General features: G+C 52.8%; 1 protein-coding gene across 2 annotated transcripts in view; it reads right to left on the bottom strand.

The window, feature by feature from the left end:
• Positions 1-16907, bottom strand: part of ZBTB16 (zinc finger and BTB domain containing 16) — a 70670-nt gene extending 53763 nt beyond the window's left edge. The window contains exons 1-2 of one of the 2 annotated variants that reach the window (XM_065738443.1): positions 16792-16907; positions 14892-16209 (exon numbers count right to left, since the gene is read on the bottom strand). In XM_065738443.1, coding sequence (XP_065594515.1) covers positions 14892-16135 — 1244 coding nt within the window. In that variant the 5' untranslated portion in view covers positions 16136-16209; positions 16792-16907. The remainder of the gene's footprint in view (positions 1-14891; positions 16210-16791) is intronic. The other variant, XM_065738442.1, reaches the window with a different exon arrangement.
• Positions 16908-16942: the final 35 nt, after the last annotated feature.

The following is a 16942-nucleotide window of genomic DNA, read 5'->3' as shown; positions in this document are numbered from 1 at the left end:
CTGCTTTTCAGGATTTTTTGATCGCTATTACAGCGACGGGTTCGCTAAGGAGTCTAACTCTGCATGCTGAGGACAACTGCTCGCGCTGTAAAATAACGAGAGGGCAAGAACGTCGAGAGAAGGAAGAGGCAGAAACCTTCCCTTCTGCCATCGCCCTAATTGCTCGCAGCGATGCTAACCAGAGACCTCATTTTTCCCTAGTGAGAGGAGCCACAAGTCAACTTCCAGGAGCACACAGCTCCGTTCCCCCTCCCGATACCCCAACCCCCATGGGAATCGCACACACTCATTTCATAGATTTGCTACGAAAAGAGACATTTACTGCTAGCAATGGTGGGAAAACCAGCAGTCGCTATCTTTACTGCAGTAAAAACCTGACCTTCAGTTTTAGGAAGGAGGTAAAGTTCACTATTGATTAGACCCACCGTAAGCTGTTTATAATTACTATTATCTCTGACTTAATCTTGTAAGAGGTCAACAGTTTTACAAAAATCTTGCAAGTCGTGCCTTTTACCTCCCAACTTCATATCTGGGTCAAAAGGTCAATTACTTCAGCTTGCTAACTTTAGATTAAAAAAAAAAAAAGTGAGTCATGCAGGCAGATTTCCCTCTTAATTCCTGTGTTGTTTTTTTTTTTTCTTCCTCTTTCTGCACTTCTGGCTTTTCAAATGAATGCACCAATGAGAGCGGGGGCACTGATTTTGTTCCATCACTGCTGCAATGGGTGATCGTGGGTATTCCTCATGGTGATGTTCGTGTTGGCCATTCTTCTCCCTCCAGGACTGATTTCTCACCTGGAAGGAGCCTTGCAGGAAGCATCTGGTGATGTGCAGCATCCCTGCTCAGGGCTTAAAGCCAGTCCCCAATGCTGGCTCCCATCACACATGGGAGATGCTTAGGACCTCTGAATTCAACGGAAGGAGATTCCTGCACTTCCATAGTGACGATGTAAGCCCAGAAACCTGGTAATGGCTGAGTCCCAACTGGATGGAAGGGGCTCGTGGCACGAGGCTGTCCTGCACCAAGACCCGGGGACAGATCCCCTATGAAGCTTCCTCACATCACTAGACATCAGCATCTCCCACGGTGCACCACACAGCCACCTCCCTTCCCAGGCAAGTTACAGGATCATTCAAAACCAGGAGCAGGGGCCAAGGAGCAGCCCTGGAGACAACGGAGGCCGTGTCCCAACCCCTCATCCCACACAATCCAACAGCATCACTCATGTTATTTTACCACTCGCCTCTCCCCCGTGATGGGAGGCAGCGGGTGGCTGTCAGGCAGCCCTGTTCCACGCATGTAACACCGCACTGAGGGAGCGAAAATCAATAGCTGCTGTTGCACCTTCTCCTGTAAGATCATGACTCTGTTTCAGGAGGATACGAGCCTCCGAAGCGCAGCCTTGGCAAACAGAACATTGCTCAACTGTTCTGCAGGCAGGTGTCATAAACAAGCAGGCACATGGCAAACATATTGATTTCCCGGACCTTATCGCGCAGCAACCAGTGCTCAGTTACCAGGCTACTTTAATATGTAATTTACTGCAAGAAGGGAGAGCGAGACTGAGGGTGTCTGAAATATTTACTGTAGAATCGACGGGAAGGTTGGATGCGTGCGGGCTGCAGGCAAATGGAGGCGAGGCACACGTCGCGGCCGTCAGTATTACCAACTCTCCAAAAAGCTCCTCTCCACCGCGACGAACTGTTTACACAGATGCTATTAATCTTCTTCTGCAACTGTTTACGCTATGAAAATATAGTCTCAGCTGCCCGGGCTTTCCATCTACTTCATTTAAATTCAGATGCTTAATTTCTGTCAAAACAGAACCCATCGAAATCACCGCCATCCATTTCTCGCGCTCGGCTCGCCTTGCGATCCCAGAGCTCACCCGACAAAGCAGGAGGAGACCACGGGAAGGGGGAAGGTGCTGGGTTTGGATGCCCTTTCTGACCTGTTCCAGCCTACCTTGGAAGAGCCATGAAAGCAAAGACCAAGAGCGCCCATTTTTACAGATGCTGGAGTGCTCGGTCCCCACTGTGTCCTCCTCCTCACATTTCTCCACCAGACTGGCACTAAACTTCACCACTGTACCCCAACTTGGAGAAGCTGTTCCGCTGCGGTGTCACAACCATCACCACCTGCACCATGTTAATCAGGGCTGTCACCCATCAGGGTCTGAAAGTAAAGCTCTTCAGTGCTGCCGAGCAAACACGAGAAGATAACGTAACGTGCAATGAAACCCTCGCTGCTGGAGGAGCTCATGGAATCCAGCATCAGGCGCAAGAGATCGTAACAGACGTGTGGGCACAGTAAAATTAAGAAGAATTAACATGTTTTCACAGAGCAAGGCTCTTAGTGGAAACAACCCTGTTAAAGACCTTGACCGTACTTAGCATGGCATTACACTCTGACAGGCAAACGAATACAGGACAGCCCCCACGACGTGCACTGGGCTTTGGGTCGGACCCACAGACGGCACCAATGGCTCTCTCAACATAGGGACGGAGTCAGAGCCTCCAACAGGACAGCATTACTACACCAGCAAGAGCGGGCTGCAGGAGGAGTGCACCTGGAGACAGTTACTTTCAATTAAATAAAAACACAACCGCCTGCAGATAGCTACTAGTATAGCTTTAATAGTATGAAAGCCAGCAGGGCTGCCTCCCAGCCCACAGAGCTACAGCAGGAGGAGGGATGCTTCCCTCTCTGCACCGACCTTTGGGCAATTCTGTATTTAAGAGCCATTTGCAAACGCAGTAGTGGCAGTGGATCCTTCGGTCGTGTCCATTTGATGCTGGCATTTTCATAGCACAAACTTTTAAAAGATCCGTTTTACGCAGCGTCTTTAAGTAGATCTTTTGGAATTTACAAGATAAATACTGGTAATTTGATTCTTATCTTCTTCAAATCCAATTCTAAGCCAATTCTGTGTAAAGGACACTAATTATAGCCTGCAGGGAAAGAAAAGGTAACCCATCAGTGAGAATACACTTGAAACATTTAAAAGGGTATGGGACATTGAAAAGTTAAATAGATTTCAAAGCTGCTCTTGCAAGAACAATAATTTGTTATGTGAGAATTCCTCTCCGCACGATTTCTCTCCCTCGTACAGGATTTTTTTGTGATCATCTCAGCGCTGCACTGAAAATTACTGCAGTTGGTTTTGCATCTAGTTTGGGAGCACTTTGTTTGCAGATCTTAAGACAGTCCAATCTTTCTGAGAGCAAAGTTAAGTACGGATAACAGCAAGAACAATCAAATCTTTATGCAAAGACAGACGCATTAATTTTTACCCCTCTTGGCACTCTTCAGAATAGTCTCAAATGAGGGACTATTTTGCCTTAAAGAAAAATATTTTTCAGAGCTATTGCTCCAGCAATACGTGCAGCGTTTCAGACAAATGTTTACAGCACACTGCTTAGAAAACTGCTACCATGCAATTGCAAGGTAATGTTTTACCCTGGTTGCTCTGCAATGAACGGCACAGTGCAATGCAAACAGACATCTTCAACCAGCCCAAGGAGGAATGCTTTGTGGTTACAACACTGTGCTTAAAACTCCATGCTCCTCTGCAGACCCTTTCTTCCTGATGGTATTATGCCCGTCCCCATAGTGGAACATGACACACGTGGTTAGTGGATATGGTGGCGATGGGTTGGTGGTTGGACTTGATGATCTTAGAGGTCTGTTCCAATCTTAATGATTCTATGATGGAAAGGTCTGAGTTTATGCAGGGCTCTGGGAGCTGAGCTGCTCCCCGTGCTGCTGAAGTGCACCCAGCCAAGAAGCATGCCGGAAGAGCTCATCAGCAACCTCTGCACAGTGTTATTTGACTGTTACAGCACCTATAAAATAATAAAACCCCGCCCCACAGCGCATGTCTAGGATGTGGAATATGTTGCAGGAGGAAATAAAGGGAATGGGCCGCCCAAGCAGCACGGCGCTGGGCGGTGCTGTGGCCCTAACTTCAGCCCTGCAGGCACTCAGTGACTGCACCCAGAGGTGGCAGCTCTGGGCACAAGGTCTGGTCCCCATCCTCATTGAATCATTAGTGCTGGAAAAGACCTCTAAGGTCATCAAGTCCAACCCTAACCCACCCCACCGTGCACACTGACTGTCCCTCAGTGCCACGTCTCTGTGGTTTTCTTGAACACCTCCAGGGATGGTGACCCCCCAACCCCCCCACATCCCTGGGCAGCCTGCTCCAGTGCCCAACCACTCCCTGGAGAAGAAGCTGTTGCTAACATCCAACCTGAACCTCCCTCGGTGCAGCGTGAGGCCATCACCTCCCGTGCTATCATTCAGTGCCCAAATGCTCACCGTCCAATTCTTACTTTGTTCACAGCTCTGGAAGGCTGCAGGTGGGGATGTTCCCAGTATGAGATAACAGCCTTTCCATTTCCCACCCCAGTGGAACCCCGCAGCCATCCCTGCAGCTCACGAAGCAGGTTTTTCTCTTTTCTTTCTTACTTTCTTCCCAAAATCATCTATGCAAACATCTCCCATTTCTCTGCTTCCACGATTCAGTAATTCGAGCTTAAGCAATAAGAAGTGTGGTAATCCACATATTTGTGTGAAATAATAGTAAATTCGTGCCTTCAGTGACTTTGGAGTGCTCTGTTATTAGGACATTTTCCTTTTCTCACATTGAAGGCAAAATACGGTTATTTCAAGGCAGCGAAAGAATCAGCTCATTAGTTAATAACGAGGAAAATGAAGCCTACCAAGGGAGAGCACAGTGGCTGGAGAGTCATGCAAGAACTGAGCCGACATGCGTAAAGGAAATAAAAACCAAGCCGTGTACAACATGTTGCTTGCTGCCTTTAAATACCTGAATCCAGCAGGAGGGTGGGGGGGACATGGGCACAGTTCATGCCTTCGGTTTGGATCTTTTCAAACAGCTCCATCACAGCGTTAACAGGCGCCTTCCAAAGGTAAATGTATTTGGATGGCGAGGAGATGCCAGCAGCAGCCTGGATTTATCACCAAGCTAATGGACGGAAAAGCAGCCAAAAAAGACAATACCGTGCCAATGGCTCATCAATAAGAGAACCCCAACCCCCTGGCACTGAATATCGGGTCCTTCTCTGCTCACTCCAGGTTTCATGCAGGGGATCGGACCCCCAGGCCCCAGCATTCACAGCCTGAACACAACCGAAATTTCAGCCAACCAAAGGGCAAAAAGCACAGCACGCTGAACCCGTGAGACCCATGCTACAAGCAGTGCTACGTGGGGTTTGTTTTGTTTTCTTGCTTTGTAATTCTGGCAGGAAGAAAGTCTCCATTACTCGCTTTAGGTCAGTGATTCTTATCAGTCCCCACCAACTGCATTTGTGGGTAGCACCGACCATCCAAGCAAATGAAGGTGGGGGGAGAGGGGGGAGGAGAGAAAAACAAACAGCGTTTGCCTCTTGTCCTTGGCCTGTGCTACCTGACCATTGTCACGAGGTGAGCAAACAGGCTGCGGTGCATTAATACCTGTGGCTGCACAATGAGGCATTGTGCAAGCTTTTTATGACCCCCTCCCCGACACACGGATCACTATCGGGAAGCCGGCCACGCACGGCCGTTCCGTTCACTTAGCAACCAAGGTGCTAATCAGGGAGCTGCTGGTGGAGGATGCTGCCCGTGGCAGGGCTGGATGGGGATGCTGGTACCAGGATGGAGATGTCGCTACTGGGATGCTGATACCCCCACCCTGACCATGCACTGAACCCCACGCTTCGAGCTGCCCAGCTCTGCTCTTTTGCTGTCTTCTCCTGCTTTTGCTGGATGAATCCCACCTGGAACCACGAGGTCGGGCTGGTGCCCCCATCCTGTGCAAAGCAGAGGTCCTGCAGCCCTCTCCCCACGCACATCCCAGCACCTGCTCCGGGGCAGCCCATCTCAGCTCCCACCCCGATAAATAATGCATCGGCCAACCCTAATTAACGCAAGAGAAGGATGATATACATTTCTTCGTTGCTTTAAGTTACATTCGGTTAGACACTGAGGGAAGAGCTGCCTCTAGCTAAAGGGTCAGATAAGCCAGAAATCAATACCGGCGACTGCTCCTGCATCCTTAAAATCCCACACCCCAAGCTGCAAGCACAGTGCTGGGGAGCTAAAGGTGTCCCACTCCCCACGGGGACCTCGACCCCCAAAATGCACACAAAGACTTTAAAACCAGTGAAAACACATCCGTTGTGCAAGTTCAAGTGAATCAAAATGCCTGAGGACAGCAAGGTGAAATAAAAACATGCCCTCCATCCCTGCCCTGCCAGAAGAGACAAAGAGCCCCCAAAATAGGCTCCTGTGTAAAAATAACAGCGAGTTATCACTTCTTTCTCCCAGTGAGAAAGTCCTGGAGGTAAAATCTTTCCAATAAAGATCCCTTTGGGAGGGAAGTGGAGCTCCCAAAGCCAGGAGATGACCACAGGTGGATGCTCTGCACACAGAAAGCCCCCCAGCAGCCCCTCTCCTTCACAGAAGCACTCTCTCGCCACTCTGGATATTTTCTAAGAAAAAGGAGGAAGGAAGAAAGAAAAGAGGAAGTCACTTTTCTACTGGCAAAAAAAAAAAAAAATATATATATATATTAGAAAAACCCAACAAAGCAGAGCGCCAAATAGGAAAGTAAAAAAGGGGTTTAGCTGTGAACGCTTCATCTTTTCGCAGAAAGAGGCCCCGGGGCCGGAGGATGCGCTCCGTGCCCGCACCCCAGCGCGGGGCTGGTGAGCTGAGCCCAAACCCAGCGCTGCATGGGCGCTCCCACGCACGGCCCCGGTGCTGCACGGTGCTCAGCAACCGCAGCCCGTGCCCAGCCCGAGATAAGGAGCCCGGCCCCGCTGCGAGATGCAGCTCCGCCTCACGGAGCGATCCCGGAGGTGGGGGATTGTGGCACGACTTTGCCTCGAGGTGCTGTGTGAGTGTCACCTTCCGACGCTGATAGCGGATACTGAAAGCGGGGCGATAGTGAAAGCTAGAGGGGAGCGCGAGGTTTGCAGAGCAAGACCTGCTGACAGAGACCGCAGCATCGATCCCTCAGATCCCCCGTGACCAACCCCAGCCCACCCCACCGTGCTCACCGAACGCACCCGGGGATGGTCACCCCCCCACCTCCTTGGGCAGCTGTGCCAACGATCACTCTCCCAGAGAAGAAATGTTTCCTAACATCCAACCCAAACCCTCTGTGGCACAACTTAAGGCCATCACCTCCCAACATGAAGGTAGCAGCGGTGGCACAGGGCTCACGTCCACCCTGAACTAGCACAGCCACAGAAAGCAAGGGGGAGGGGAGGGGGGGCTCCCAATGCTACCCCCTTCCACACCACGCAGAGTCCCAGCTGACCCATGAGAACCTCAGACCTGCTAACCGTGGGATGCAGTGAGATCTGGAAAGCCCTTAGCTGTTCTGAAAGCCTTTTGCTCTCGTGTGTGTGTGCTTCCAAGAAGCCCGGGTGGGTTCTGTGGCATCTGTTTTAACGTGCATTACGTGCTGTGGTTCAGTCTAATTTCTTCGATTCATGGTATTCAAGGGTTGCACGCTCCAAAATTAGTACAACCTGCCTTTAAATACCATAATAAAGAACTCATAGTAAGCACTTTGCCTTTATTCATGCCATCAATGGTTTCAAGGAGAATGAATCACGCTTCCTCCTTCACACTCCCTTCTAATATCATTTACTATAAATAATGCACAGAGAAAAGAACGAGGGATGGTAACAGAGGGCAAAGTGCACCGAGCTCACTGCTAGCATGCTGCCCCCAAACCTGGTGGCACAACATCACTTCCAATGGCAGCACTGACCCTGCAACCAGAGTGTGTGTGTTGTACAGTGTGTCAACACAGACCTTAAAACGGGATTAAATGCTAAGCCATGGTTATCTAGTTTTGTGTATGTGTGCATAAATACACATAGATGTGTATATATATACACACACACATAGATGTGTATATTGATATATATGCACACACACTGAGATATATGCGTACATAGGTACACATACCCACAAAAACTGAATTACATCACATGTCTAAAAATGACCAGAGAGGTGACTAAAAATCAAGCAGAGGCTCCAGCTTACTTCTTCTCTTTCCGTCCTTCTTGGTAAGCAGGTAATGGAAATGCTCTGGTGTTTGGGGTTTCGAGCTTTTTTAGTTTCTTTCTGTGTTTTGTTTTTTTCCACTTGTTCCATTTCTGACTGCTTTATAGGTCACCCACAGAGGTTCCTACCACGGCACAGCACCACGTCCCCTCCGAGCAGTGCTGGATGTGCACCCTAAGCCCTCCCCTCTGCCCTGGGCACCACGTGGGCACCCCACACCAGTCCCTGTGAGCAGAGCACGAGGTCATCAACTCTGTGATGCACACAGATAACCACCACTGCCGTGCTGACACAGGTAACAGGGCCCCACGTTCAACGGCGATTTACCACATGCAACTCAAATTGCAACTGCATTTGCCCCTCTTGCTTAAACAGAGAAATATTTCCTAAATTGCATATTGCTGCCTTGTTTGTTCAACATCACGCCAACAAAAACAGCGACAAGATTATGAAAGTCAATGGAAAACTAAACTAGCACAGTGGGGCACGTATCCAGCCGTAATCTACTTAAAATCAGCTAAGAACACTGCAGTGAAAATGATGGAGGCTGTGCTGGCTGCCGTCCAGAGCCCGACACCGTGGGTCCCACCACCCCACGTAGGAGCGGGGTGCAGAGCAAAGCTCCCCAGCACCCTTCAGTTGGAAAAGGGTCGGAAAGAGGAAGGAAACATCTTTATCCGTGAACAACCGGTGGTCGAGCAGCAGCTGTTATCCCTGTGAAGGTATCTCTGCACATGAGCAGCGGAAGCGATCCGAAATGCTGCCAGTGCAAACCGGTGTTCCAGAATGATAACGACTGTTTCAGAATCACCGCGGTGCTGATAAAGATTATCTGGAACGAATAACGAGGCTGTGCTTCCCAGTGCCCCCCAGCAGAGCTTTACCATCAGGCTCAGGGCTCAGAACAGAAATTGGTGTCATGAAGAGACGGAAAGTAAGCGAGCCCAAATTCGTGGTCCCCAACCTTCCCCACTGCCTTATTTGCATTGACTCATCGCTACGATGCAGAAAGCTCTCTCTGTTCCTCGGATGACACAAATCTCTTCTGTCTTAATTTCTGCTACGTGCAACGCTCTGGGAGCCCATTGCACGGACACTTCTCAATTCCTAATCTTCACTGTAGCCACGGAGAAAGCAAATCTCTGGGCAGAGCAGCGTGACCCGCCACGTGCATCCCTCAAACAAACCACCGCAGTGCTGTGTGAGATGGGGCTGTCTCATCACTCTCTTGGGCCACGCAACCCCACGAACACAACAGCCACCCAAAGCCACGCAGGGGCAGCAGGACGGTGGTGGGCTTTGTCGCAAAGGAGAAAGTTGGGGGAGAGGGGACAGACCCCAGCCCATGCATCTGGACACTGCCTCGCTGCTAAGGTGATGCCAAACGAAGAATTAAACCCACTATAAAGCACTTAGCTGCCTAACACCAGGCCGGAGAGAGAGAGAGAAAAAAAGAAAATGGCAAGAAGAATGACACAATCCAGGGCTGCCCAGAAAGAAAGAATGAATGGAATAGGCTAATTTACACAGGAAGTGAGCACTTACCAGACCCTTCATCCTAACACACAAAACCCTCTGCCATATCTGGAAGCAATTACACCCAGTTAACATGATCTGCCTGCCACTAAAATTAACTGCAAACAGAAATATTTTTCACTTTTGCAACAGGAGATGCCATGGCCCCGTGTTTGGCTGCCGGGAAATATTTAGTAATTACTCATTTAAAGTCTCTCTTGAAGACGTCAAGGGGAGAGGTTGGGGGGGGAAGTGGGGTAAAAAGAAAATTCGTGCTAATTATGAGCAAAAAAGAAAATGCTGATCTTCGTACCATGCAGATATAGGCAGCAGTGTTAGGGAACGGGCAACATCGCGGCGCAGCAGGCAAGGCTGCACAGGGATGCAAACCTGTGCCTCTCACAGCACTTCCATGCGTTCAAAGGGGGGAAAAAAAAAAACAAAAAAAGCCAACCAAAAAGATTTGCTGCTGTCACCCCGAAGCTGAGCATCCCCTCCGTGCGGCCAAAAAATGCCCTTCTAACGAACAGCGCTTGGCAAATTCTAACGAGAGCCCAAAGCTCCGTCACTCCCACGTGCCGCCCCAGCAGCCACGAGAGCTGCTGCCCATTGCTGGGCAAAGGGGGCAAAACCAACGTGGTGTTTTCTGACGGCTCCACTCGCAGAGGCACTGTCACAGCACCAAAAACAGACGCGATAATCGACCGCGCAGCGCCGAACCGCAGAGAGCCGCTCCCCCTCCGCGCTCCGAGCGGTGCATGGAAATGGTTAAGTCCCCCACCGAATAAATCAAAAGTTCAAGGCTGCAACATACCACAACGTATTCCCTCTTTCCTTATGACAAGAACCAGAGAAAGCCCGAAATCCCAAGCATCCTGCGCGGGGTCTCGGCTGGCACTCACAGGTTACACGCTCGGGGTCAGCGCCGCGGACCTCGGCTGCAACATTCATTTCCTGAGCGGGGCAGGTCCCCCTGCCCATAAAGCTAATAAGAGCTTCCTCGCATGGCAGCCCCACACTGACAGAGCTACTTGTCAGCGGCCACGCAGTGGGGGAACGCTGGTTTCCATTAGGCAGTTATGATGCCAGGTGCCACTAATAAGGCCCATCAGCGAGAAACAAGAGCTGCCAAGTTGTCTTCGAACTCTGGAAATAATCACGGGCAGAGTTTGGGGGGCTGCTTTTTTGTTATTTATTCCTTTTTTTTTTGTCTTTGCCCCTTCTTTTCCCCCCCCCCCCTATCTCCTCTTTCTTTCTGAAGTTTCGATCGCAGACGACTTTCAGCGGAACGTAAATCGCCGAATGCTTAAAATGAAATAAAAAACAACTACTGTACCCAGCTACCAAAATTAACACTAATAACATCTCGCGAAGCACTTGGGATCTGATTTATCACGTTTATTGCTTTAATGGTACACTGCATCTGTTTCTCACTGTGACATGTTGAGCGGTGCCAACGTGCCTAATGGCATTAGTATTACAACGCTCAGCTAATCCACTCGAAGACAAATGGAGGTGAGGTTGGCAAGCGGAGAGCCAAAAGCAGCAATATTTCCCTATGCAGACACTTCAGATTTGCTTCGGCACCACTGCTCCACGCAGACGGATCCGCTGGAGGTGTCCCAGCTCCTGGTGCACGCGGTGACGAGCAGAGGGTCCATTCAAACACGGGTCTTTGTTAGGGACCCGCGGATTGTTCCACCCCACTGCACTGCATCAAGGAGTGCGGGGACGGCGTAGAGTGGCTCGTGTGTTTTGGGGAGGCAGCAGAGCCCGACTGGCAAGGCACCGGGCAAAGAGCTGCTGCTCCTCTGCGCCCCAGAAGCAGAAATAGGGCGAAGGTTTGGGGTTCAAGGCAGAGCTAACCTTCAAATCATCCACCCGAGCACGTGTCTGAGAGATGGCAGCTCAGCTGTGACACGTTCCAACCCACGCAAAAAGCAGACGCGGGGATTTAAAGAGAGGTTTCCCAAAGTATGCACTAACACAGACTTAAGGGCAGAGGAGCAGGCCCCTTCCAGCCAAAACAGCACCAACGGGAGCACGCCGTGGCACCGGTTACGATTTGCCTCAGATAACTTGGGCATCAAGCAATTTCATTTTCCAGCTGGGCATCTCCATGTCACACAGGGACACGTGGGCACACAGCACTGCTCAGGGTCACCCCACAGGACCATGCTGTGGGTTTGGATGCTCTGTCCTTCAAACCCTTTCCCAGCAGAGGGGAAGGATGATGCACCAAAGAAAAAATGGAGAACTGTGCCACTCACGGTCATCATTGAATCACATCTCCCCCGACAGCTTTCTCTGCTGCTTTTGACATGAAAAAACACAGAAATGAAACACTCATTTTATAAAGTCTGAATGTACTTAACCTCATGATGACAAATTGCCCCAGATTCAGGCAGCAGCTCAGCACAGCCCTTCAGAAGCAAAGATTTTTCTTCATACAAACAAAACCGGAAAAGGGCCACTGAACTACAGCTTTTTGGTCTGCAATTAGAAGCGGCAATCAATACTAACATTAGATTAAGTTTGAACTTTGCTGATCCTAGAAGGAAATCTTTTATAAAGGGGAAAGGAAAAAAAAATAGAAAAAAAAAATTCAAGAGTCACCAATTCAATACGCACACAATCAGTCAAAATCATAAGCTTGGTCAATAAGAAAAAGGGATTGTAAACTGGCCAAGAGGCACAGGGCAGCAGTGGGGCTGCTCCTGGGGGATCGGGGACCCGATGGGGACCCACAGCACACCCAAACCACAGCCCCTCCAGGGCCTGGGGGAAGCACTGTGCTGTTTTCCCCCCTCCTTGCGTACATATTTCCCACACTAGTGAAGGTAGGAGCAACACTCAGAAGGTTCTCAGACTCTAAACATATATATTTATACGCATCTAGGCGCGTGTGTGTAAACAAACATACACACCATATGCATTCACTCGTGTAACATAAACAGGCACCGTACGTGTTGGGATGCTCTTGGCTCATTAAGTGCTCTGCTTTGGTCTCTCCTCTCCCTTCTGGGACTCCGACACACAAAAGCCACCGAACCCAGAGCTCAGGCAGCGCCAGCAGCACTGGAAGTGCTGCATCTGCCCATCGCTCCAGCACCCTGAAAGCATGGGACTGGAACAAACGGATGGGCAGAGCAACACTCATCCAGCAGGAGACAGAGCCCGGGGACGGGAGCAGCAGGCATCCAGCTGCAGCCTGGAACACAGCTGGGGACAGGGCTGCTTTTCTGCACCCAGGGCAGGGTTAAGAGCAAAACCACACCAACAGGCGCCCAGCAGAAAGAGGTCACCCAGAGCAGTGGCTCCGTGGTGACACTGCTGCTGCTTGGCACACCCTGGGAGCAAAGCAGCAGCGTGGTGCAGCTGCCACCACCTGCACAACTGCTCCAGCAGAGAGTTATAGATCCCAGCGTAGCGTGGATGCTGTTTAACAGCTCCATAAATACAATGGGATCCCACAAATCCTCTCGAAATGGTAATTTTCACCACATATCAGAAAGCAAACACCATAAAAAAGCCACATGAAACCTTGTCTACGCACAAACTGCCTTGGATTTCCATTTCCCCCCCAACCCCTCCCTCTTTTAAAGTTCATTCGACTGTTGCCCAACACCTTTCAACACAGACCATCTTACAAATCAGTTTAAAAATGGCTCAAAGGATTTGGCTCGCTCTGAAAAGTTTACCAGCACGCGGCCTGAAAGCAGGAACGCACCAAGTTCAGCACTGCCTCAAACCATCAGTCCAGGGCTACGTTTTTAGCCCAAGCCGCTCTGCTCTGTGTTACATCAGCCCCAAACCTCAGCAGAGCACAAGGTCCATACAGCGCGGGGCAGCAGCAGCCCTGGCATGATCTCAGGATTCTGAACCGGTTCCAGCGGTACACACAGCGGCATCGGTCACTGCTCTGCGCTCAGGGAAGATGCTGGAGAGCGTGGCAGAAGCCACGTTAAAATTCTCACTGAGCGTTCACTGCAGCTCTCCCTCGGTGACGTTCAGCCTGCATCACCCTACGGCAAGCACGGCCGGATCCTCATCCGAGCAAAAAGCTTCGGGCAGGATTCATCTGCCCCCTGCACGCACGCACACAAACCCCAGCTCTCCTGCTTGCAGCGCAGGGGAACAAAGCAGAACCCTGCTGCACAAAGCAGGAGGAACCCTCCGGGGCACGGGGATGGCTGTCAGCGGGCTCTGCGCGGCAGCAGCAGCACTGTGAGCCGCGATGCACCGTGAGCTCACGGAGCTCCGCAGGGCTGAGCGCTGCAGCACCGGAGATGCAGTGGTTGTTGCCCCCACGGGCTGGAGCTGCCCCTGCTAGCAGCACCCACACTGCCCCTGCGTGTGCACGACGCTGTGCACATCGAGACTGATTAACTTGTTGATCCATTAATATTCAGAGATGATGCTCAGTTCAGGCACTTAGGGGATGCTGTGAGGAACTCTGGCAGTGTGCATCTGATAGCAGCATGTATCTGATAGCAGCACGCGCTGGGAGCAGCGGCACACAGCCCCCCCAAGGCACCGAGCACCTCGGTCCCCTCCAGCACACACCCACCCACAGCCACCCCCACTGGAGGTTAAACGCTGGACCTGGTGATAGGGCGATCCCAGCCTGACCTACCTGTTACTTTGGGCAAAGTGCAAATATTTCAGAAACCGTGGGGCTGAGCAACATCACCAAGCTGGTGTTAAACTACGAGAGCGGCAAGCCGTGCGACGCAGCAGTCCCCAACGTCAGCTGTGCAGCAGGACAGGAGCACGCAGCAGGTCTCTACCTCCCGTGCAGAAACAAACCCTGCAGAGCACCGGGCACTCACAGCGGGCTCAGGGGCTCAGCACAGGGTGGGAGGATCTGCAGAGTGTGGGGTCTGCAGCACAGATCCCTAAACTCAAACGGCAGCGACCCTATGGGGCTCTGCAGACAGCAGGCAGGGCACCTACAACACCTCGAGCCTCCTCTGGGCTACGCACCCCACCCAGCACTCGGTGGAAGGAAGCTTCTGGTAGGGCTGGCAGCCCTGAGAAAGTTACAGCAGCAGTCCCTCCACGCGAGGCTGGCAGCGTGCACGCTGCTCCACGTCCTCATCTGGGGCTCACAGCGGGAATTTGACGCTAAGCCCCGAGCACACCCAGTCAGAAAACAAAAGCCGCTATAAAGATCACACCCGAGCGTCGCGTTCACTTTGAGAGCAAAATACAGCAATAAACAGAGGAAAACACCTCGGCAATAGCGGAACAAGGCACGCGCGGGGCCGCACACGGCGAGGACTCACCGGTGCTGTTCGACGGTCTCGTTGTCCGGCAGCTCTGCCCCGCACACGCTGCACTGCTCGCCCACGGCTCTGCTCTCCGTTTTCATGCCGGCTGCCAACTCCCCGAGCTTACTGAACAGCTCCCTCTGAATAAAGCCCTGGGGCAGGAGCCCTCCGTAAGCGCTGAAGTCCATGGACACGGCCAGGGCTGGCTGCATGTGAAGGGTGGATGTCATGGAGGGCGGCATGCTGAGCACAGAGTCACTTTTGTGGTTGGGGAGCACGGAGTAGACGGCCAAAGGCTTCTCGCTCACAGCTGCAGACTGCTCCGGCCCCACCAGCATCCCCTGGGCGGCCTCGGGAGCTTGCTCCGCGCTCTCATCGCGGACGTAGTGCAGTTCGCGGGCGCTCGTGATAACGCTGCTGCGGGTCGGGGTGCCGGGGTCTTCCTTGCTCTTGTCATCAGATTTCTCCCCGCTGGAAGCACCCGACTCTGTCGGCCGCGGGCTCTCATGGCTGGAGCCGTCTTCTACCTGCATCACTTCGGTTTTGACCTCACTGGGGCCGGGGTGGTGGCCGGCAGCGTGTGGCTCCTCAGGGACGTTGTGCTGCAGGGCACCCTGCAGCAGTGACTGCCCGATGCTCATCAGGCTGTCCACCGCTGCCTTGGTGGGGCTCATGGCGGAGAGGCCGAAGGACGTGGAGACAGAGGGGCTCTGCTCTACCACGGTGCCCGGCCCGCTCTGCCCAGCCGTGCTGGCGTAGCCGCTCTCCTCGCTGGAATGCTTGGAGATGAAGAGCCCCTTGATGTACCTCGATTTCCTGTCCTCCTCTTCATCGGCACCTCCATCCGTCATGGTGACTTCGGCATCGTTGTCATCAGATGCCTGGATGGTCTCCAAGATCTTCAGGCACTGCTCTTCTAGATACTCTATTTCTAGGATCTCAGCTGCGTAGAGCAGGTCATCCAAGTCTTCAACCTTTGCCTGGAGGGTGGCTGTGTAAGCATACTCCAGAATCTGCTGGAAAGTCTTTGGTGAAAGGAAGTCCAGGGTGTAATGCTGACTGTTGCGGTGGAAGAGGATCTCAAACATTTTACTAGTGCAAGCTAACACTGTCCTGTGAGCGTGGAACTCCTGGCTGTCCACCATGATGACCACGTCGCACAGCGTCCCCGCCAGGCGCATCTGGTTGGCTTTGTGCAGCAGCCCCGTGGGGTGGCAGGGGTTCTGGAGCTGTATCATGCCCATCTTAGTCAAATCCATAGCGCTCCCGAGGTTCACTCATTAGGGTGCCTTGTCGTCGCTCAAATCTGGGACTAGCTTTGTGTGCCGACTATCTGCGAAAACAAAAGACAGAGGGGGGGAAGAGGAGGAAAAAAAAAAAAAAAAAAAAGAGGAGGGACGGGGGGAGGAGAGAAGGAGAGGGTGGTTAGCCCGAGCTCGGCGGCGAGTCGCGATGCACTGAAAAGTTTGTGCGCTCGGCTCGGGGCCGGAGAACGCAGCGCTCCGCAGCGCCGGGAACCGCGGTCCCGCTGGATGCTGCTCGGGGAGGAGAGCGGCGGCGGTGGGAGCGCATCGCCGCGCATCGCCCGGTGCGCGGAGCCGGCGAGCACGCCCAGTCGGGCACGGCACGGCACGGCTCGGCACGGCACGGCACGGCTCGGCATGCAGGCAGCGGCGGCCGCCCCGTCCCGCCCGCGGGGCTCGGACCCGGCGCAGCGTTCATCAGGTGCAGAGCGAGAGCCGCCGCGCCCGGCACAGCCCCGTCCGCAGAGGCACCGGAGCGCCCGCAGAGCCGCAGCCGCGCATCGCGGCGGGGGTGAGGAGCGAGGGAAGGAGAAGGAGAAGGAGGAGAAGGAGGAGGATGAGGAATAAGAGGACGGCAGCCCCGCGCCCGCCCGCCCGCTGCCCGCACTCACGGCGGCCGGCGGCTGCTCCGGCAGTTCGCACTGCCCGCTCTCATCGCCGCCGCCGCCGCTCGCCGCGCCGCGCAGCAAATCACCGCGGCGCCGGCCCACGGGCCGCCCCGCGCCCACGTCAGGCCGCCCCCACCCCCGACGCCGCCGCCCG

The sequence above is a fragment of the Cyrtonyx montezumae genome, unplaced genomic scaffold (genome assembly GCF_038088225.1).
Source record: "Cyrtonyx montezumae isolate F1298 unplaced genomic scaffold, pur_monq_1.0 scaffold_22, whole genome shotgun sequence".
In the NCBI taxonomy this organism is placed as follows: Eukaryota; Metazoa; Chordata; class Aves; order Galliformes; family Odontophoridae; genus Cyrtonyx; species Cyrtonyx montezumae.
Note: the sequence above shows the minus strand (reverse complement) of the source record. Positions and strands in the feature narration are given on the sequence as shown.